Below are 21,427 nucleotides of genomic sequence, written 5' to 3'. Positions count from 1 at the left end.
TGGTGGTGATGCCGGCATGTACCAATTGTTCGCATTGACGAACTCGTCCATCTGACGTTCATTGCTGTTAAACCAATCCATTGACGCCGAAAGAAAGAGAATAAAAGAGGATTGAAATGGATAATGTACGTAAGAATGGTACACCATAGTTCCGTATTTATAGAGATGAAATCGAAAAAAAAATTGGGGACTTGCTGCTCGTCCCCGATTAACGCCGACCAGGCTGAACCCTGGGAGCGTCATCGGGCAGCAAATACGGCCCCGGGACTGGCCTGGGCCGAAGCTTCCGCCCCTCCAACACTTAGGACTGGCCGGGACTCGCGTTTTGCGGTCCTGCCCAGTGCGTTAACGATTGCCTTAGCTTCCAAGAAAAAAAGGTTATACAGTACTAGTAGTCATATCTTCAAAACGTCCACATCAGATTCATTGAATTGATAAGTGTACAATAATACTATGAATTTGTCTTTTAGCCAAAAATAGCGAAAGAGGTTAAGCGCAGTGGTAGGGCCACTTTATTTAAATTAAAATATATTGTGTATATGCGCAGAATAAAAGCTGTATCTGAATACAGTGGACGCCCCCATTCGTCCCACTCTCTCAATAAATAAAAACGCATTCCTAACTCTTCTTCTCAAGCAACATCCAACTCTCTCCCCCTTTCTCTCTCTAGGGTTTAGAACATCCCCTCTCCGATTTCAGCAATTTTGAATTTCAATTTCAATTTCAATTTCAATTTTATGCGCAACCGATGGCGGCCGAAAGCCCTACCAACCCTATACAGATCCGGGAGGTATGGTCCGACAATTTGGAATCCGAATTCGCGCTCATCTCGGATCTAATCGACGCCTACCCTTTTATCTCCATGGACACCGAGTTTCCCGGCGTCATCTTCAAGGCCGACCGCCGCCTCCCCGCCGACCACTACCACATTCTCAAGGCCAACGTCGATGCCCTAAACCTCATCCAACTCGGCCTCACCCTCACCGATCCCTCCGGCAACCTCCCCGCCCCCGGCATCTGGCAGTTCAACTTCTCCGACTTCGACGCCGCAATCCACCCCCACGCCCCTGAGTCCATAGATCTTCTCCGCTCCCATGGAATCGACTTCGACGCCAACCGCTCCAAGGGGATCGATTCGGCCCGGTTTGCTGAGCTGATGATGGGGTCCGGGGTGGTGTGCAACGACGCCGTGAGCTGGGTGACCTTCCACAGCGCGTACGACTTCGGTTACCTGGTGAAGGTCCTGACGGGGAGGCCGCTCCCGGCCACGCTGAGCGAGTTCCTGTGCGTGCTGGCGGCATTCTTCGGGAGCAACGTGTACGACGTGAAGCATCTGATGCGCTTCTGTGGGAGTGGGGCCCTCCACGGGGGGTTGGACCGGCTGGCCCGTGCCCTCAAGGTCGACCGGGTTGTGGGAAACTGCCATCAGGCCGGTTCCGATAGCTTGCTGACGTGTCACGCTTTTATGAGGATGAAAGAGGTTTTTTTTCCTGAGCAGTCTCATCAACAATATGGAGGGGTTTTATATGGATTAGAATTACAAGTCTACTGATTCATTGATTGATTAGTGCACTAGGATTTTTAGGATTAGGAATTTCGTGACTCTTGTTTTGCCGCTTTCTTCATTATACTTATCTATTTTTTCAATATTTTATTCTGCTTTTTCATTCCCACTCTTCGGCCATTTACAAACTAAGTTTATTTTCGAATACTAATATGCAACCCAAAAATAATTGTAATCTAGAAGAATTTATTCTAAACCAAACACATAAATGGATGGTCACAGAGGTCTCAAAATCTGAATGCTAAAGACCAAGAACATCAACTTATATTACAAGAAGAAGAAAAAAAAGCCTAGGAAATTACCGTGGGTGATGGATGTATTGCTATTGCATTTGTACCGTCTAATTTTGAAGCTGTACAGCCAAGAATGCCATCCGCCTTCCTACTCTGCTCAAACATATCTACACTACAATATACTCCATATTGGTAGAGGTGACCAACATTTTCACTCTCTCTAATGTACAACAGAACGTCTTCTTCCGAATTTATTATCAAATCCTGGTTGAAGGAGGCTTTGTGGTTTCTGGTGGAACCTGGTCCGGCGGCGGCAGAGCAGAAGGCGGGGTAGCTTGCATTGGAGATGCTGCAATTGTGTTTCGTGCTGAAGCTTGGGCTCGTGGGGGGGTGGTGATACCTGCTGTGGCATAATCAGGCACGTCCAAGCTCTCCCAGTCGATGACAGCTATGATGGGAAGTCATGGAATGTGGTAGTGTTGAATAAGAATGAAAACTAAAACAGGGCAAAAAAATTAATTATACTAGGATACAATCTATGCTCCACATGTCAGTGTAACTTATATCCGCATCCGACGAAAGCCAGTAATCAGCACCACTCTGCAGAAATCAGATATCAGAGTAGAGTTAGAAGAGAAGGCAGGTTTCATGTTTTCAGATGTGCTGCAGTTCATTGCTATACATAGCTTCACAAAGAAGAGTATATATGTGAGCCTGTTCTTTTCATGTATCAGCATTTACTAAAATCATTTTTATCTGTAGTGACTTACATCGACTTCTGGCACTATCTTGAGGATTCCCCTGACGAAATCATGTGATGTGCTCGCATCCGAGCTAATTTGAGGCTCTACTCCCTGAATAGCAGTTTCACTTCCTCCGATTTCTGGCTTTGGAGATGGTACACAAGCATAATTATTAGCCTCTACTCCCTGCACAGCAGGAATGCTTGGTTGTTCTTCAACAGCATTAATCTCCTCGAATTTTTCCTCAAATTGGCTGAAAATTGGGGGTCAGAAAGAAGAATAACAAGAAATAAACTCCAAATTAAATAAATATTTAGGACACATCAGATCAAGCTAAATTTTGATGAGCTGTAGCATACTCTTTCCCTGGGGAAGCTAAAGGAGGAAAAATGAAACATACCTGACAAGGTAAACATCAATAGGCCCCATTGTGCTCCGAAGAACTATTCTGTACCTTCTCTGTGGATAATCAACTGCCTGTGGGAGGTTGAGAAACGATGTTAACAAATAGATACATTGGAACTGTTTCATTGTAATGTCCAAGCAACTCCAACGAAGTGAAGATAAAAAAATACCTCATCAGGGTCTGGAACTTCTAAAGTAGTGCCATGAGGAGCTTTAATTGCTATAAGAGTTTCATTCTGGAATATACAACATAACTACATTTTAGATCGAAAAGATTCAACATATAGGTTAGGGTACATGATAGTTGTCAAGCTCATACCTGGAAGCAGGGTAAGGATTTTATATCATCTTCTGTGACAAAAAGCCACCTAGAAAGACATAAGTGGTTAAAGCATACCCCAACTCAGCTTAAATAGTTTAGTTCCTTGAAAAATAGGTAGACCAGTATGTTACCTTTCATTGCCTTCATCTTCACTCAGACCCCTCAATTTTTCCTGCATTTCTCTGAAATGAAAGATAATTTATTAGAGCACTAGCACTCTAAATAGTAAATGAAAAAGTACGTTTATGACACTGAGTGTTAGAAGCACTTGGTTATAAGTTATAACCTTATGCGGTCATCTAATCTGCACTCCTCGATGTTCAGATTTTCAAGCTCTTCCTGAAGAAAGCAAGTAGATTCAAGGACATATAACATCATTCAAAATATGACTTGTGGCATTGAGGTAAGCCATACAATATGATAGTGTTTGCTCAAGGTTGCAGTGGGATGTAGTGGTTTCCATAGAAATTACGTAAATGTTCTTAAAAATTATTACTACGTAATGAGTTCCATATCCCATGATGCAAAGATATGTTGCTCTACTCAGGTACTTAGGCTCATCAACAACATAATGGATGGGACAATCCAGATGGTATGAGAAACCAGAAATGGAAAATCGCAAAGAAGCAGTGAGTTAAAAGGACAATGAAAGTGAGGTGAAATGGCAAAAGAAAATTTTGTGCAGCTATACAATTTTTCCATTTAATATCCAGGTACCTGTAAAGCAGGAGCGCTCTCATCAGCTTCCCCTGGTCTTGCTACATCTAAACCCCTGTCAGATAGGAGGGAAATTCAGTAATGGTGTTATCTTAGTGGTTCTCAAGGGCATGTGAAATGTTAATGGCAAAACAGAAGACAATTAAATTTAAAGATATTGGAAGAGACTTTTCATACTTCCACTGAATTCTGTTTTTGAGATTCTTTTCTATAAGACCAATTCCTTCAAGAACATTAGTAATATCATAAATACGCCTCTTCTGTACCTGTTGAATGACAAATATGTCAGTCACAAACATGATTAAAGTGAAGTGTTACTTACCAACATAATTACCTCTAAAGTTTCTGCAGCATTATTCAAATCTAGAACACCATTTTCTGCGTGTTTAATTAGATTGATGAACTTTTTTGTCAAGAGACCTGAGAGGGTAATATATTTGTTAATGACTTCATCCTCTGATAAGCAGAATGAATTTGGATTGGAAGAGTTTTAACTGAGAGTCACGTAAACACATGAATCCAAAATCAGACGAGGGGGAGTGATAACATAATAACACACAGATATTTCTCTTACCCAGTGAGCTATCAAAACGACAAGAACCAACAGGGGTGAGATTATTTCCACTAGGAGACCCTGCAAAACATGCTTAAGAATTATTAATACCTAGCTCCAGTGGAAAAATATTGAACAAAATAAAAGTGTGCTAGGAGTATTCATGAAATGCAGTTCAGTGAGTTTGAAAAAGATATTGCTACGGCATTTTAGCAAAGATTAAATTTGATCAAACTCCCACTTACCAACATTTGGCATGGGAATCTGAGATGCAGCCTTGTTGGCCTTCGCCCTTGAAACCCTTTGTTTTCCTGGTTTTGTTGATGGTGGTGTCTGAAAGGGACCTTTCAGGTTAGTGACATTGCCAGCACCTGCATTATGGTCAGCACGCTCAGCTTCAGGTTCTGCTACTCCAGTTTTCCGCTTTAATGGCTTCCAGACAAGAAATAAGCAAAGGCAAAATCAGCAAAACAGAAAACATTACCCCTCAACAAATTAAGCTTCTCACAAGAATAGAGGAGTCACCAAGGACCATAAATGACATGTTTATGAAAACACTACATTATTCTAGCATGACTATGAATGATAAACTGGATCTACATGCTTATGTAGCATGGCATTAAAAAGTAGTCAGCATTTAGCTGTTTCCTTTAGATTGGATAGCCCCGGTTATTTTCTAAACTAGAAAATGCCAAGGAACAAAACTCTAATTTTATCAGCTACTTAGTAGCACAGTTGGACAAGCCACAAATCAGAAACATAAATTCAAACCAATATTGTGCCCAGGGCCCAAAACCTCACCTATGCCGGCCAACATCATTACGATTATATGTAACACACGGCAAGAAGATCGAAGAGCTCTATAATGAAATCAATTGTGGTCATTGGCTAATGAAGAAGACCAAAAGCTGAGATAGACAACGTTGACAAACCAGAGCTAGAACTATCATAATTCATTAGATATTTCAATTACTCTTGGGACATGGAATGAAAAAACACAACCTTGTATCTTGAAAGCCAAAAGAAAGAAAAAAGGACAACTGAAAAGTGTGAATTATTTCAATGATGGATATTACTTCCAACCAGAGTTTTGATCAAGCTCAATTGATTCAACCTTATATGTACCCATGGACCTAGATGAGCCTTATCAATGCAATAGTTAAAATTCCACCCAAACTTGCAAATGTTGAACAAATGAGTGAAAAAGAATGACCAATCGTGCAATGCATCACGAAAGCACATATCAGGTTAACAAGCAACTCAGACAAAGCTGAAGTGATACATGGATGAACCAAGCAGTAGATCACCACATATAAACAAAACATTGATGATGAATCATTGGGTTATGCATGTCTTTCCCTAGTGTATTTGTTATCCAAATAGGCAAAAAATAAATGCTCAAGAAAAGCCAACAACAATTAATCTCGCTCTACTTAAATTCACAGAATTCAAGAGCTGAGAGAAGTCAATGCATCCAAAAATCACATCACAGAAGAAAATCTCTAGGCCCATTTCAACGACGCCACTAAAACTGATGATTAACGAGAAATGCTCGACAAACGCCAATTCGAAGTGAAGAAGGAAAGTGAGGAGAGTTTAACACTCACAGGGCGCTTCTTGACAACGACGGACTCGGAAAATTCTTGATCAGGCCGCTGAGCATCACCAGTAGCAAAGTGATGGTAGTCGCCTCCTTCTGCTCCAGCGCCTCCACCAAACGGAGGCTTCATGGAAGTGAAAGGCAACTGCTTTCTGGAGCTCGGAGGAGGCGGCGTCTGCCGGTGCATGATTCGATCTCTTTCTTTGGAGCTGAAAAAGACCTCAACAAACCATAAGAATTTCGTGAACTGTGCAATAAATCCGGGTCAGAAGAATTGGTGGTTGAGGGGAATGAAATCGAAGGGGTGAAAGGGGTATAGGATTGAGGAAGGTGATGAGAATTGAGAGCAGAATGGAAGTGAGGGTTTGGAGAGATCTGATTTGGGAGAGGCAGCAATAAAAAAGAGGGAAAGAAAATGGAGAAGAAAACGAGGGAATTTGGTTCGGATATAGATGTGGAGGGAACGGAACCACTTTATTACCTTTTTACCCCTTCCTACGAAATAATTCTTCAATTCTTATTGTTAATAGTATTAACACACACGTAACCTTTTGTAACCAATCCAAAAGATTGTGGTGGCACGTAGCATCGTCAAATTGCAGTTGCACCACATCAATATATAGGGCTTGGAACTTTTAAGAAATATTAAGAAAAGTCATCAAATTGCACTTGTACGATGTCAATGTATAGGGGTTTTAATCGTTTTTCCTTTTCATTAACGAAGTAAAATTATCTAGGTTTAAACATTCTTTTCATTCTACTGGATGCGTGAGGAGCGTGGTTAGTTTTACGGTGGTGGAGTAGCTATTCATATGCACTGCAATTGATTTTAGATATACTATATGCCAAAACTTAGAAATATCTTTCATTAATATTATCTACTCATACTCAAGTCACAACAACTGTGTGTTTGTTAATATAGTGAAATTATTTTGATTTAACACATGAAATATGATGATTTTAATATAACTAACAAGCACTTCCTTGTTTGTGTTAAAATTTTGTGAAAAGTACTCTTGCACAAGATATCAATTTAAATTGAAGGCTACGATGTAAAATAAACAAGTAAACAGAAAAATGACGACAAGTGTATATGGGTTTTAGTTAACAGAAAAGTTTGTTTATAAGTGTGATTCTTGTGTTATCTTTTTTATATGCAGAAAGAATAAACGAATCATTTACTATCATTTTAGTGGTATACGCATATATTTCTATAAATATGGCTTTAACAAAGTATTGTAAATTGATGTAGAACTGTCTGGCCATTTAGATGCCGATTGCTTCGAAATCCAAGCATCCAACAATACTTGTATTTATCGTGTAGGAGTTTAACTTTCCAACAAAATTGAATATCGCATCAAAAAATAGGCTACAAATAAACGCAATGTGACAATTCATTAATCTGGCTATTCGAGTGTTAACGCAATGTAAAGGCAAACCAATTTTTACATAAGAGTAGTATATTTACATTAATGTATCACATGTGTATTTGGTAGTATTGTTGTATGAGATGCATTATTTCACATGAAACAAGAATATATATATTTATTTTGGAGTTATGATTATACACATTTAATAAGGTTACTCGAATTCTCAATGCATTAATTGGAAGAGAATTTTGTTTCAAAAGGAAAGAGAGATGCTTAGGAAAATAGGAATATCTGTGACCACGATGTGGAAATAATAATAATAAGAAACTACAGAAAGCTGCCGTGTGTTGACCCCCAAATCTGCCACCTATTTCACCAGCCGCCGTCTCCCTCGCGCCTCCATACACTCTCCTAAACTCATGGAGATTCTTCCATGAATAAAAATTAAATTTCCTTAAGCAATCTCAGATCACTATCAATCAATCAATCGATCAACCAACCATGCCGTGGTTCAGGAATTTCATCCACCTAGTTAAACAATCGCCGCCGCAGCGCAAACCGGCGTCGCTGCTGGCCCATTCTCCTCCGTCTCTGACGCAATTGCTGCGGCATTTCAGCAGCACCCAAATCTCGAGCAACCATCCGGGCTCCCGGCCGACCAAGGGCGGCGAGAAGCCGAGAGTGGTGGTGGTGGGCACGGGATGGGCCGGCTGCAGGCTCATGAAGGATATTGACACTAATATCTATGACATTGTCTGCATCTCGCCGAGAAATCACATGGTCTTCACTCCTCTCCTGGCGTCCACGTGCGTCGGCACGCTCGAATTCCGGTCCGTCGCTGAGCCACTCGGCCGGATCCAGCCCGCCATCTCCCGGGAGCCCGGTTCTTTTTTCTTCCTCGCTAATTGCATGGAGGTCGATTTTCAGAATCACCAGGTATCCATCGCTCAGATTCATTTTTCCGCCTTCTGTTTCTCTTGATTTCTAATTTTCTGGATTGATTTTATTTTTTATGCAATTGTGTTCTATGATAAATTTCGAAGAGGGAATCTTTTCTGATTCTGTTGGTTAGAGTATATACCATTAACCCTTACTGTTCGAAGCTGTATTTTCTGGTTTTGAATTGTGATTGAGTTAACTGTTAAAGCAAATGCACTATGTTCCTGACCTCAAAGTTACCTAGATTGTGACAATTCAAGTGATTAGTGAGTGCGGGTAATTATCAAACAGAACCAGTAAAATTTTCGAGTATAGGATTCCTGGATTTCTTTGTCTTTTTGGTTACCTTTTTGCTAACATCGTTGTTCATAATAGCTTTGGGTCAAGTCTTTTTTTTGTCACTGTTAGTTTAGTTTCCAACTTCTAGATGGTCAATATAATTATTGGAAGCATTGGGAAAAAATCTGATCTTGGTTGTAAAACTTGGACATAACTCATCTAGGGTAAAGCTACTACCAATTGTAAGGACACTTTCCACAAAGGTAGGTTGTTATATGGAGTATTGACTTTTCCTGTAACTATCTGCAGTTGTTGTTCGCTAATCCCAAATTTCATGCTAGGTTCACTGCCAAACTGTAACCGAAGGTGTTGATACCTTGGAGCCGTGGGACTTCACAGTCGCATATGACAAACTAGTAATTGCATCTGGTGCAGAGGCGTCCACGTTTGGCATCAAGGGTGCAAGAGAACATGCGACCTTTCTTCGTGAAGTCTATCATGCCCAGGAGATCCGCAGGAAACTGCTGCTGAATCTGATGTTGTCGGATGTCCCAGGCATGACATGTCAAGCCTGCTAAGTCTTCATTGTACTATATCGAAGTGAAATAATTTCAAAAAATTTATTTAGAGTGTTTGTCAAAATAGGAGTAACTGAGGAAGAGAAGCGGAGGCTCCTGCATTGTGTTGTAGTTGGAGGCGGTCCAACAGGAGTTGAATTTAGCGGTGAACTTAGCGACTTCATCAAGAAGGATGTTCAGCAAAGATATTCTCACGTGAAGGATTATATTCATGTTACATTGGTTGAGGTTAGTCTGTCACACCGCTCACCCTCTCATCTATAATGGATAGAATCAAACTCATTGTAGTTGAATATTGTATCCTTAATCTCATATTTCTCATTCTGCAGGCAAATGAGATACTGTCATCCTTTGACGACCGCCTTAGAGTGTATGCAATTAAGCAGTTGACTAAGGTAAAGGGAATTTATGTGATTATTCTCAGACTTCACTAAATACCAACCTTGATCACTGGTCATTATATGCTTATTATTTAGCATAAACTTTGTAAAGTTCGTCTGTTTCTTGTTTTCCCTTGAACATGCTGTTCTATACTCTTCTACCAATCCCAGAATAAATTCATATTGAATTAAATTTGAGGTTCTGCATCTATGTGTATATAATATTGATTGATATATCAGTTTCTTTTCTCAGTCAGGAGTCAATTTTGTCCGTGGAATAGTGAAGGACGTCCAGCCGGATAAAATAGTTCTCAATGATGGTACTGATATCCCATATGGGGTTTTGGTGTGGTCCACAGGGGTCGGTCCTTCGTCGTTTGTCAAGAGCCTCGAACTTCCTAAAGCCGCTGGAAGGTATAGAAGTTGCACATTTGATTTTGAAGATGCTGAAATGATTAGATATGGTAAAAATTGAATGTTGATGGTGCAGGATTGGGATTGATGAATGGCTACGAGTGCCTTCGGTGCAGGATGTGTTTGCCATTGGGGACTGCAGTGGGTTTCTTGAAAGCACGGGGAAGAGTGTTCTTCCAGCGTTAGCCCAGGTAGCAGAGAGACAGGGGAAGTATCTGGCGCAAGTGTTGAACAACGTGGGGAAGAGTGGCGGGGGACGGGCTAATAGTGCAACGGGGTTGGATTTGGGGGAGGCTTTTGTGTACAAGCATCTAGGGAGCATGGCGACAATAGGGAGGTACAAGGCCCTGGTGGATCTGAGGCAGAGCAAGGAGGCGAAAGGGGTGTCGATGGCCGGATTCAGCAGCTTTTTTATATGGCGGTCGGCGTATCTGACTCGGGTTATAAGCTGGAGGAACAGATTCTATGTGTTTTTCAACTGGGTTACCACCTTGGTGTTTGGTCGTGACATTAGCCGGCTTTGATTCTCCCATATTACATGTATTCTATTATATATGCCTATTTTGCTAATATCAAAAGCTCTTTTATTTCTCTTTCTCTAATAAAAGTGTTCATCTTTATGTCTTTTTTGTTTTGTTATTTTTCACTAGCTCTTTTCTTTCACAATATAACTTATTTTTGCTTTCTTTTTTTCACTTGCTCTTTTTTCACCAAAACTACACAATGCTTCTTTTTCATACAGCTTTCTTTATCCATTTCACACAGGGGTGGCAAATCGTGCGGATTGGGTCGTTATCGGGTCAACCTGATAACGACCCAATCCAATAAGGCCTAACCCGAACCCGATCTGTTAAGAACACTGTCAATCCGAACACGAACCCGACCTGCTACTCTAAAACCCGAACACGATTTGAACCCGACACGAACCTGTTAACGACTTTTTATAGTAGTACAACTTTTTTTACCATTTCACAATACAAACTAATTAAGTTATTTTTAATGTTACTCATTATTTGCAAGGGGTTCGATTCGTTGCTAACTTGTCAACTCTTCAATGTAATGTATTAAAAATGTCAATACTATGATAATGAAATGTCAACATAAACTTAAGTTGATATTTTAATACATTGTATTGACATTAATATTTAAATGTCAACACAGTTTATTAAAATGTCAACACAAATATGTGTTGACATTTTAATGTGATCGTGTTCACATTTTTAATATACTATGTTGATGAGTTAACAAGTTAGCAATTTAAGAAAAGTTAGCATTATAACGCACTCTTTATTGACAGTATATCATATCATTACTATAAATTTAATTTTAAACATATATTTATTATTAAAAAAATACTACTACAATTAATAGCAATTACGGATGGATTAGAAAAAATATGCATCATCCCACCATAATTGAGTCCTAATTCTAGGACGTGTTCAAGTTGTGAGGTTTGGGATGCCCATAATTAATTTGGATGAGATTTGGGATGGTAGGGCCCACATATAAGATTTTCATTTCGGCTGTTTAAGTAACTAGATATGAGTTCAGATTTGGGTATGTAGGCCCAACTATATGAGGCATATCTACAATGAATGCCCAAAAAGCCCTCAATATTTTTTGGCAGTCCACCACCTCCTGCCCAAAGCGAAAATTTTGGAGGGGTAAAGAAGGAAAATTGCCTTAAATTCTCGGTCCTGGTTTCACGTGGGTTTTAAAAACCACCAATTTTGAGAGAATTGTTTCAGCACATTTTCATGGTAAATAGTGCGGGCCCATATTACATACTAGGCCGAACAGAATTCAACAAAGGAACTTGAACACCACAATTTGTCAATATTTCAGCCCATTTGTTGGTATTTCTATTAACTTGAAGGATGGATGAGAAAAAATATATTTATTCTATGTGTCCAAAAGAAATGTCGAAACTGCATAAACACATAGGGAATACTACTAATTTATTTGGTGTTTCGATACTTAGTCATCAAAGAATAGTGTTATTAATACTTATGGCAGTAATCAACGACGGACCCCAGGTGGGGTCGGCCGACCCCACCGTCGGTCCGTGAATGCTTCTGGAAGCTCCGTAATCATTCGCCTCCCGACCCCACGTATAGCAGCATCGTTTCTATGGAAAATTAGAGAATAATTGAGAGGAGAAGAGAGATATACAGAGACACCATTGTTGTTAATTAGAAAATTTAAGTAGGGTGAACATTTTGATAAGAAAACGAATTTGAATTTGAGGAGGAGAGCTCTGTTGTAGAAGAGGAGAGCTCTGAATTGGGGGAAAGAAGAAAATAATAGAAGAGCCGATTTAATAAACCTGAGAATATTTTTATTATTGATGATATATGGTACTCCATTTCATTATATTTTATTTTTTGTTTTTATGCTGTAACTAGACTACCAGAGTACTAATTAATACTACCATTGGAGTGTTTAATATGCGCTTGTAACTGATTTAGCTTTAGTGGATATTATGTGTAAAATATTAAAAAATATTAATAGCATGGTTAATTAATTTAATTTAGTTTGTTTTCAACTGTAGTTAAAATTAATAAAAGCATAACTAGAAAAACAAATTTGTCAAGGTGAACAAAAAACAAGTACTACTACTACTACGACTAAAGATAAAAATGGAATTGGTGCTAAGCTTTAGGAATAGGATGGCTTGCGAGGAAATGAATCAGTGTAAGTCTATCTCGCTCAAGCCAAAAATCACAATTAAAAAATGAATGAAATGTTGGTAAACGTCACTTTAATGACCCAATTAATTGCAGGATAACGTATTTACATTAATGTAAATAGAAAAGAGTGTGAACTGAAAAAATCTCATTACCATAATTGTTTCTTTCGTAAAGACTCACCACCTAACTGAAAAAGCCTGAAAGTGAAAGCAAGACATATATGGACTCCATCAAAACTAAACCTAACCTAACTGCCCACTGCTTTTGTTCGCATGCGATTCCAATGAAGACCTTTTTCTTCTCATGCCCAATTTCATCTTTCACTCTACTTTTCTCAATATATAAATTTACCCATATAAAATCATGATCTCGTACTCATTACCTGTGTCTGCCTATATAGTCCATATTATAACAAAAATGAATTAATCTAAACAATTGGCATTTTCATCATCTATGTAAAAATTATGCATCCGAGAGTCAGACTAATTAAATCACAATACTCCATAATTAAAGTTAAACACAGATAACATAAATTCAGTTTCACTAGCATAAACATAAATAAAATGAGTCAAATTAATAATTCCTCTTAAAAAAGAAAAAAAAATCAAACATCAACATTGCAGTCCATGAGGAGCTGATACTTGATTCCCGATCCAACGGCGGTGATCCCATTATATTTGGCGCCGAAATTGATATAGGCGGGGCAGTTGACATACAGGTGATAACTCCCCGAGATAAACGTCCCAACCTTCCATCTAACCCTGCCGTCAACTCTAACGTGGATGAGCACCGTCCCCGTCAGCTCGTCCTGGGCGAGCGACGTGGCCAGGTAGGGCGCCACCGGCACCTCGGTTCCGTACACGAACGGCGACCAGACGGTGATGTCCTTGTGGCCCTGGTAGGACGGGGGCAGCCGCGTCGGCAGGGTGATCTGCTGGCTGTGGTAGGCCGCGTAGACGTCCAGCCGGTCGTAGTAGACGCCGATCCTGCCGTTGGGGTTTCGGGTGGAGATGGTGACCTGGAAGGTAGCCGTCAGGAGGCTGGGGCCGGAGAGGTTGAATGCGAACACCGTGGCGTCTTGGAGGGTGAAGTGCGGCTTTGTTGGCCGGAGGATCAGCCACACTAATAGGATCGCCAAGAGGACGGCGGCCGTGAACGCTGCCACGGCTAGGAAGATGTTGCGGTAGAGCTTCTTGCGGTGGTCGTCGTCGTGGTTGCCGCAGTCCTTGGACGTCATGTTGCGGCGGCGGAGGCGGTGGTTTTGTTTTTTGGGAGAGAGTTAGTGATGAATGTGTTGGGAGAATTTTAATGAGATGAAACTTACTTTTTCAATGCTATGTAAAAGGGTTTGGATTTTGGGCACTCTAATTAATGCTCGTGTACAAATTCGTAGTCAACCCGTTAAGCTTTGGAAATTAAAATCGAATGTGTACGAGTATGAGGTTTAATGAGAGTGTATTAGTTTAATCCAATTAGATTGGTGGCACCACTTGTAGGAAACATTGTTTTGTCGTGAGTTATATCTTTGTTTTGAGTATATCAAATGACATCATTTTAAACATCACCAAAATATTACTCCTTCCTTGACATTTAGTTTTCGACACGGGATTTGATGCAATGTTATTTTGTGAGTTAATTAAGAGAGAATAAACTAAGAGTGAGAAAAAAAATAGAGATAATTTTATTTTCATTTTAGGAAGTGTTTCTTTTTTAATAAATATAAAACTTCTAATTTTTAATATGACAAAATGGCTTATTTTGATCCACCTAGCAATTTTTTGCTACAACATCACATATTTGGTTTTCAAATCTTATAAATACTGATTATTTTAATAAATCCTAGGATCATCATGTTAAACTTGTTTTCAAATTTCATTTGGGATGAGTTACTCATGGCCCATGGGGTGGGTGGGAGACGGTATTCCGATGTCAGAAGACTCATGTTCGACTACCACCAATTTTTAAGTCTACATCACATATGAATTTTAAGTATGGTTTATCTTTCGTGTGGTGCTATGATATGAATTATTCAATTGCTTTTACTGGAAAAAAAATATCAAAGCATATCTGTATCTTTTCAATCTTTGGAAATTGCTATCATATATAATCAATCCATTATGTTCACTCTTTTTTGGGGTATAGATTGAATTGTACTCCAACCATATGATCAAAACGTGGAATTTATGTATATTTAACTGAATTATTCAATATCAATAATATTGAATTTGATGATTTAAAAGACATGAAAGACTGGTTATTAATATACGAAAAAAAGAAATAAAAATTAAGAAGAAAGTAAAAGAAAATAGGAAAGGCACCCAAAGATTCTTTTAGGTATTTTTTTAACACCTAAATAGTAGATATATTCAATGGACAAAATCACAATTTGAGGCAAAAAAAATTGAGAAGTGGCCATCCTAGCTGATGGAGCAAGGAAGACTAAAAGAAGCGATGTGATGTGACGACATCCATCAACTAAAATAGCAGAGCCATCAGTTACATAAGAATTACAGATTGAATTTGGACTCCAACCATAAAATTAAAATAAATTGTATCATGTCTCAACGAAAACTCTCTAATGCCTAAACTATGTAACAACCAAGAGGATAAGAACATGTACTAGTACTGTATATGATGATTTGATTTCCTAGATAAAAAACAATTTAGAAGTATTGCAGTTTAAATCAAAACTTTACACTAATTTACGATTGATTTCATAACTTTTGAAATTAAAATATTAAATTATAAATTTTTTCCGCATGTCATGCAATGATCAGAGTCGAAACTTGTCACGCCCGCATTTTCTAAGGATAGAAAACACGGTTGATCGCGACTAGGGAATGATTAAAGAAGCGGGGAAGAAATGAGAAAACAACACAACTCGACCATAGCTCGAAACAAATGAGAATAGCTCGTATAAAATCAGAGTATCTCAACAATCAACAACTCAAAAATGAATATTATCTCAGTGATACAAGAACTCAAAAGAAACTCAAAAGAAGGACAACTACTTAGCAGAAGCATTTGAGAGAAAGAATATATCACGTGTGAAGACATGACACATTCTAGACACTTAAATTTCTTCAACGGTCTTGCTCAACACCCACCGCACCTGTCACGCTCAACCTTGTTCGTTTAAAGCTTTAACTTGTGTTTCATTCCATCCTCGAAAAGCGTGCGTGAAAAGCCTTCATCATCATGAGTGTTCCCCTTAGCCTATCTCTTTGTAATTTGTAATCTGGCCAATAAATTCGTAAATTCTAACCCATGAATCCTTATTAATTTGTTGACCCAAAGCTTTAACTAAAGACAAGGCCCAACAAAAATTTGGTATAGTAGCCCAATTACCAAAATAATCCACTTATTTTGAAAACTTCTCCCCCAATTTCACGTCTCCTCTTTCTCCCTCTGTTCTTAATTTTCACTTCGCATCCCCTCTGTCGTCTTCTTTCTCTCTCAAATCTCGACTCTTCTTCACAAATTCTGCATCGACGTCAATCGTTGCTCCAACCGGCGCCTTGCCCACTCCAGCGACCTCCACTGCGGCTGTTGCTGCTGTCTGCGCGTACGACCTGCCGTCGCTGCTGTTCGAGACTCGTCGAGCAGCCGCGTGGTGCTTTCGCCGTCCGTCTCTCTCCTCCTTCGCTGATTTCCGCCGGCAAAATACAACACCACCGCCGCCAATGCTGCGACGCAGCAGGAGGTGCTGCTGCTCTTGATTCCGAAACTCGTTGCAGATCGTGCTGCAGTGCAGACGTGGTCGCTGCTGCCAGCACCGAGCCGGCGCCGCCTTCCTCCAGCACGTCGATCAGTAGCCTCGCCGCCGCTGCGTTCGGTTGAACGGGATCCATCACGCTCCTAACGTCGCCAATTTTCTTTCTCATATGTCGCTGCCTCACTCTTTTTCTCTGTCCGTAAGCAGGATTCGCAGCGCCGTCGCTCACACGCCGTCGTTTCCTTCATCTCCACAGCATGCTTACTCAACTCTGAAGGGGGCTGATTCTGCATCTCGTTGCCTTCCTCAATTGTCAACTGTATCGCTCGTTTCTCCAACTCCTTTAGCTATCTCCTTTGTTTTTTTTTCCAGAATTTGAAAGGAGGGTGAAAATCGTGGGGATTCTACCTATATATCTATACATATAATTTGTAGATATGAAACTGATTTGAAGTGATATATATATATATATATATAATAAATTATGTAGAGATTTGGTTTATTGAAGAGATTTTAGGGAAGATGGAGATATTAAAAAAAAACCCCAAAATGCAAGGAAAAAGGCTGGTGTTACAAAACTAATATGAACAATCAAATACTCCATGATGTTACAATAAAATGAAGTAGTTTGAAAAAAAAAATGTCATTTTATTTTGAGTATTAACTAAAACGACACTGATTTATTTAGATTTTTTTTTGGTAAGAAAAGCGAGCAGAACCCGATTACAAACTAGCGAAAGTAAGAAACACCTAATCTATCATGCTCATGCATCAACCAAATACTAAGACCTAATGGAGGCGACTCTAAAACATGGACACCTTTAGGAAAGTTATATGTGTAATGTGACAGAAAGTCAACAGCGAAATTTCCTTCCCTGTGCACGTGACAAAGCACCACTGAGTCAAACTCATGTAACAAACTCTGCACTTTCCAAACTCTGCATTTTCCGTGCTATATTGTCACACTATACTATTTGATTTTGCCATATTAGTTCGATTCGAACCTTTACCTTCGTGAGACAATTATGAAATTTTGAAAAATTACGATTCATATATTAATTTCAAAAGTTATGAGATTGAACATAAATTATTCGAACAAACAATTTATATGCGATGGAAGCCAAAATCTTAGTACGCCTTTAAATCATGGTTATTTATTTTAGTACTGGTTCTTTTTAAAAAAAATTAATTAAATTTCTTGAGATCCTTTTATTTTCATGATAAAAAAGTGATAAAAAGAGCAAATATAGTATGTGTCCAATTTAATTCAAAAGAATAAACGTAGAAAAACAATTGAAATAGTCGATTTTGAAATTGTAAACGCCATTCTAGGCTTCGACTTTCTGCACATTTTTGTTTCTCACAAAAGAATTTTGTGATTCTTCATTACTCCTCTCCATTTGATTTCAGGGTTTTAGGGTTCCTTCATTCACATCTCACCGGAAAGGTACATACAAATCAAGTTTCCCTTCTCCTTTTGTTTTGCGGCGATGATTTTTATGAGCTTTTACTGTAACAAATCAAACCTGATAGTCACAAATGTCTAGTTATCCACGCTAGCTAATTTTGGATGTTTGATATTCTTCTACTCCTACAAGAATATACTGACTGTATAACAATTGTAAATGTGTTTAGAAATTCAACTGATTGATTTCAGATACTCCATTTTACCAGTTGAGTTCCTGACTTTTGAGACACTGTGTTGTAAATTGATGGATTTTCTTTCCTTTTATTTATTGAAAGTGCTTTTGTTGAGCATGTTGTTGCCAAACTCTGTTTCCTATAGTAAACAAAGCATGTGTAAAAAACCAAACTAAAATAAAAACTCAATTTATTGATCGGTTTGAGGTGAGAGCACTTGATTTATTATATTGATGTAAATATGGAATTTCCAGCTACGAACACAGTTTTAGGATTATTTGTATTAAATCCCGCTGAACTGTTGTGCGGCTTTGATCTCCCTGCTTACCCGATGTATAAAAATTTCAGATGATCTGATGATGATATGTGAGGGACCAAACATCAAAACTGAACATGTCATAGCATGTTGTTAATCTTAATAGCCAATCTTTAATCCCGTCAAATCATACATAATTGTTTATACCTTGTCCTTTTCTAGCTTTTACTGTGCTTCCGGGGATGAAGGTATGGACCAAGTGAAATCACAAAAAGGAGAGATGGATGTTAATAAAAGCTACATTATGCAAATTGATCATTATGTTTGTATTCTGTTATTATGTACAGTATAGTATAAGAATTATGTACTTGGACACGAATTTGATCATAATTGTACTTTCAATTTCTGTTTCAGTTGCACCAATATAATTTATTGATTGAATCTTATTAATTTTTGTTCTGATGTAGGTTATCTGGAATTCATAAATCAATTGGTGGTTGTGTTTTAGTACTCTAACCATGGTATGTTCCTGGAGCTAACCTGATTTTTATCTCAAGCAACACACAGTTTACTGCGTTCCTAGGTTATATTACAAATGAAAATGACTTTTTCTTCTTTATATAGTACTAGTTTAAATAAAAAAACATGTAATGCACTTGTCTTAAACACACCAGGACGAGGGAATTGACTTATTGATTAACTGAGTAATTGTTTACTATGTTTAAGTTCCATTTTTTCGCTTCATGTTTAACTGTGAAGTTAAGGTTTTTTCACATATTATATCTTCAACATAGTTCCGGGAATTCTTTATTATAATTGGCTAGCAATTTTGATTTACAGCTGTTATTGTGTTATGCTGTTCTCTAGAGCCGCACACTAAGTTGTCTAGATATTTATTTACAACATTCTGTTGAATTGGACATTGTAATGTGTAATATCCTAGTTGGATCACATACTAGAAAATGTCTTCATGAGCTAGAAGACATTGATATGTATTTAATATTTATTGCAACTTCTTGTTTGTTTTGGGGTTGCAGGCTGGTAGGCTTATTGCTAACTTGATTGTTATGGGCTCTGGAATAATGATAAGAGCGTTTGCTCAAGCATATCGCCAAGCACTTGCAAGTAAGTCTTCTCTTATGTTGTTATTCAGTTTTCTACTTTCGGGAGAATGATATCAACTAGCTTGGGGAGTAGCTGGTATGATTATTAGTCCCTGTGCACAAATTTGTAATTTTCTTGCAGGTCAGAGACAATGGATTGGCCTTTAGAAAGTAACTCGATTGAGCTCAATAATTTCTGACACTTAAATATCATGATAAATTGCAGATGCCTCAAAGACTGGCGTTGCTCAAGAAGCAGTGGAAACCATCAAAAGAGGGAGTAAAATGATGACGGATGCCGAGGCAAGGCAAATCCTTGGTGTAACTGAGAATACATCTTGGGAAGAGATTGTGAAGGTGTCTCCATTCTCTGATACCATTTATTTTTCTCCGTCACGTTTAGATAAAAAAAAATGTGTTTCTTGTGTCCTAATAGTAAAAACTAATGAATCCAAACGCTTTCCTTATTTTTCTCAGAGGTATGACAAGTTGTTCGAAAGGAATACTCAAAGTGGCAGTTTCTATCTCCAGTCAAAGGTGGTTAGAGCGAAAGAATGTCTGGAAACTGTTGAGAAAGTGAAACAAGACCCAAGTTAAAACATTGTTGCCTGCATCATCCTGGGAAAACTGATCCTGCATCATGTGGTAAAAACTGATCCTGCATCATCAGCTCGTATTCTACAGAGAATCTGGATAGAAACAAAGCCAGAGAAGACGAATTCATGTGTCTTGACCAATAATTTCAAGAAATGATATTTTTTGCATCATCACACAACAAATTAATGCACCTTTATTAAGGTAACTGTTAAATTCTTTAAAATTCTATCTCACATAGACTTTATGAAGATCCCATCTAATCTATATAAGTGTGGATAATCCTCCCCCTTATAAGGCATTTTAAGGGGTGAGTGACTCATTTGTAATATGGTCACTCATTTCTAATATGGTATCAAAGCGGGTCCAAGTCGATAATGGATTTTATCTCTTTATCTCTTCTTTTGCCTATCCACGTGATGGGAATATCACAAATATTGATCAAATACGATGGTTTTGGCTGACTTTTTCGCTGCTGAGTAATGATTTGAATATTGTGGAACGAACGGCTTGACGTAAAATTCATGAAATATCTGTCTTATTTGGATAATGTCGTTTGGAATATTCGTGTATGTTACTTTTGAGCAAGTCAATTGTCGTAGAATCTCGTAGGCGACAAGAGAAATTATTGTGTTTTCTTTCTTTTTTTTTCTAATAAAACAATTAATCCACTAACCCATATGGGTAATTTGGCCAAATTCAGGTAAAAATACTGCACATAGGAAATTTTCTTAAATTTTCCCTAGTGTAACTACTATAGGAAACCATATGAACTTATAGAATTCGGTATTTTTTTCATAAATCCTGAAACTTCAAATTTAAGGGACACCTTTGTTAGTATTAATTTTGATGAAGAAGGCATGCGTGGAGAAGAACTACAGAAGGAGTTTCGTAGTGACAAGTAAATTCTTTAGATTTCATCTCCATATTATACTAACTAGTATTTGCAATTCTTATTTGTAATTATTGATTTTATCCATGTAGAAGTATTAGCAACCATTGGGGTATTGCTCAATCGAGCACTGCACAATCAACACAAAGTTAGAGTATACCACCACATCCAAGATTAACGATGAATCAAGAGAAAATAAATCCTGAAATGAAGAATGTTAGAATGATGTCTACTTTGCTTGAAATTTTCTGCTTGACTATTGACTAATATGCTTCAAATTAGAAACTTTTGAACCAATTTGGATATATTGTGGAATGTCCAGGTGGAAAGAAAAAAGTGTATGAAACAAGGATTGTTCATGAAAATCAAAGTTTTAGGTATTTCAGTTACCCGATAGATTGGGATCGGATACCTGAGTCAGGATATAAGGTACCCCGGT

General features: G+C 38.4%; 5 protein-coding genes and 1 long non-coding RNA gene across 6 annotated transcripts; 4 read left to right on the top strand and 2 right to left on the bottom strand.

The window, feature by feature from the left end:
* Positions 1–583: 583 nt before the first annotated feature.
* Positions 584–1,667, top strand: LOC121787138 (probable CCR4-associated factor 1 homolog 11). The gene has a single exon (XM_042185789.1). It carries the CDS (start codon positions 749–751, stop codon positions 1,550–1,552), a length of 804 nt encoding a protein of 267 aa, XP_042041723.1. The 5' UTR covers positions 584–748; the 3' UTR covers positions 1,553–1,667.
* Positions 1,668–1,717: 50 nt separating this feature from the next.
* LOC121787132 (transcription factor E2FB-like) lies at positions 1,718–6,560 on the bottom strand. The gene is made up of 14 exons (XM_042185778.1): positions 6,145–6,560; positions 4,783–4,969; positions 4,559–4,618; positions 4,319–4,404; positions 4,162–4,250; positions 3,985–4,039; positions 3,554–3,606; positions 3,399–3,449; positions 3,265–3,313; positions 3,116–3,181; positions 2,941–3,017; positions 2,568–2,793; positions 2,331–2,397; positions 1,718–2,245 (listed from the first exon to the last, which is right to left on the bottom strand). Exons 1-14 carry the CDS (start codon positions 6,322–6,324, stop codon positions 2,055–2,057), a joined length of 1,437 nt encoding a protein of 478 aa, XP_042041712.1. The 5' UTR covers positions 6,325–6,560; the 3' UTR covers positions 1,718–2,054.
* LOC121787145 lies at positions 2,801–3,978 on the top strand. The gene is made up of 3 exons (XR_006047281.1): positions 2,801–2,948; positions 3,592–3,670; positions 3,815–3,978. It is a non-coding gene; the product is annotated as an uncharacterized LOC121787145 (long non-coding RNA).
* Positions 6,561–7,811: 1,251 nt separating the features above from the next.
* LOC121787127 (internal alternative NAD(P)H-ubiquinone oxidoreductase A1, mitochondrial-like) lies at positions 7,812–10,736 on the top strand. Its single transcript, XM_042185763.1, has 6 exons — positions 7,812–8,443; positions 9,067–9,280; positions 9,371–9,531; positions 9,633–9,698; positions 9,937–10,097; positions 10,174–10,736. Exons 1-6 carry the CDS (start codon positions 8,009–8,011, stop codon positions 10,619–10,621), a joined length of 1,485 nt encoding a protein of 494 aa, XP_042041697.1. The 5' UTR covers positions 7,812–8,008; the 3' UTR covers positions 10,622–10,736.
* A 2,534-nt stretch (positions 10,737–13,270) lies between these two features.
* On the bottom strand, positions 13,271–14,270 carry LOC121767218 (NDR1/HIN1-like protein 1). The gene has a single exon (XM_042163444.1). The coding sequence runs from the start codon at positions 14,022–14,024 to the stop codon at positions 13,392–13,394; it is 633 nt and encodes a 210-aa protein (XP_042019378.1). The 5' UTR covers positions 14,025–14,270; the 3' UTR covers positions 13,271–13,391.
* A 3,480-nt stretch (positions 14,271–17,750) lies between these two features.
* Positions 17,751–20,370, top strand: LOC121771105 (mitochondrial import inner membrane translocase subunit PAM16 like 2-like). The gene is made up of 5 exons (XM_042167898.1): positions 17,751–17,949; positions 18,867–18,920; positions 19,437–19,524; positions 19,729–19,859; positions 19,980–20,370. Exons 2-5 carry the CDS (start codon positions 18,918–18,920, stop codon positions 20,097–20,099), a joined length of 342 nt encoding a protein of 113 aa, XP_042023832.1. The 5' UTR covers positions 17,751–17,949; positions 18,867–18,917; the 3' UTR covers positions 20,100–20,370.
* The last annotated feature ends 1,057 nt before the right edge of the window (positions 20,371–21,427 follow it).

This window comes from Salvia splendens, chromosome 2 (assembly GCF_004379255.2).
Source record: "Salvia splendens isolate huo1 chromosome 2, SspV2, whole genome shotgun sequence".
Classification (NCBI taxonomy): Eukaryota; Viridiplantae; Streptophyta; class Magnoliopsida; order Lamiales; family Lamiaceae; genus Salvia; species Salvia splendens.
The sequence above is the reverse complement of the archived record's forward strand: the minus strand, read 5'-3'. Positions and strand labels throughout refer to the sequence as shown.

Excerpts from the sequence above, each read along its gene's own strand:
- LOC121787138 (XM_042185789.1), top strand. The coding sequence starts at position 749 with ATGGCGGCCGAAAGCCCTACCAACCCTATACAGATCCGGGAGGTATGG.
- LOC121787132 (XM_042185778.1), bottom strand. The coding sequence starts at position 6,324 with ATGCACCGGCAGACGCCGCCTCCTCCGAGCTCCAGAAAGCAGTTGCCT. Across the intron at positions 4,251-4,318 it reads ATGCTGCAGAAACTTTAGAG|GTACAGAAGAGGCGTATTTA; the intron begins GTAATTATGTTG and ends GTCATTCAACAG. Across the intron at positions 3,182-3,264 it reads AATCCTTACCCTGCTTCCAG|AATGAAACTCTTATAGCAAT; the intron begins GTATGAGCTTGA and ends TGTATATTCCAG.
- LOC121787127 (XM_042185763.1), top strand. The coding sequence starts at position 8,009 with ATGCCGTGGTTCAGGAATTTCATCCACCTAGTTAAACAATCGCCGCCG. Across the intron at positions 8,444-9,066 it reads TCGATTTTCAGAATCACCAG|GTTCACTGCCAAACTGTAAC; the intron begins GTATCCATCGCT and ends ATTTCATGCTAG. Across the intron at positions 9,699-9,936 it reads CAATTAAGCAGTTGACTAAG|TCAGGAGTCAATTTTGTCCG; the intron begins GTAAAGGGAATT and ends TTCTTTTCTCAG.
- LOC121767218 (XM_042163444.1), bottom strand. The coding sequence starts at position 14,024 with ATGACGTCCAAGGACTGCGGCAACCACGACGACGACCACCGCAAGAAG.
- LOC121771105 (XM_042167898.1), top strand. Across the intron at positions 19,525-19,728 it reads ATATCGCCAAGCACTTGCAA|ATGCCTCAAAGACTGGCGTT; the intron begins GTAAGTCTTCTC and ends GATAAATTGCAG. Across the intron at positions 19,860-19,979 it reads CTTGGGAAGAGATTGTGAAG|AGGTATGACAAGTTGTTCGA; the intron begins GTGTCTCCATTC and ends TATTTTTCTCAG.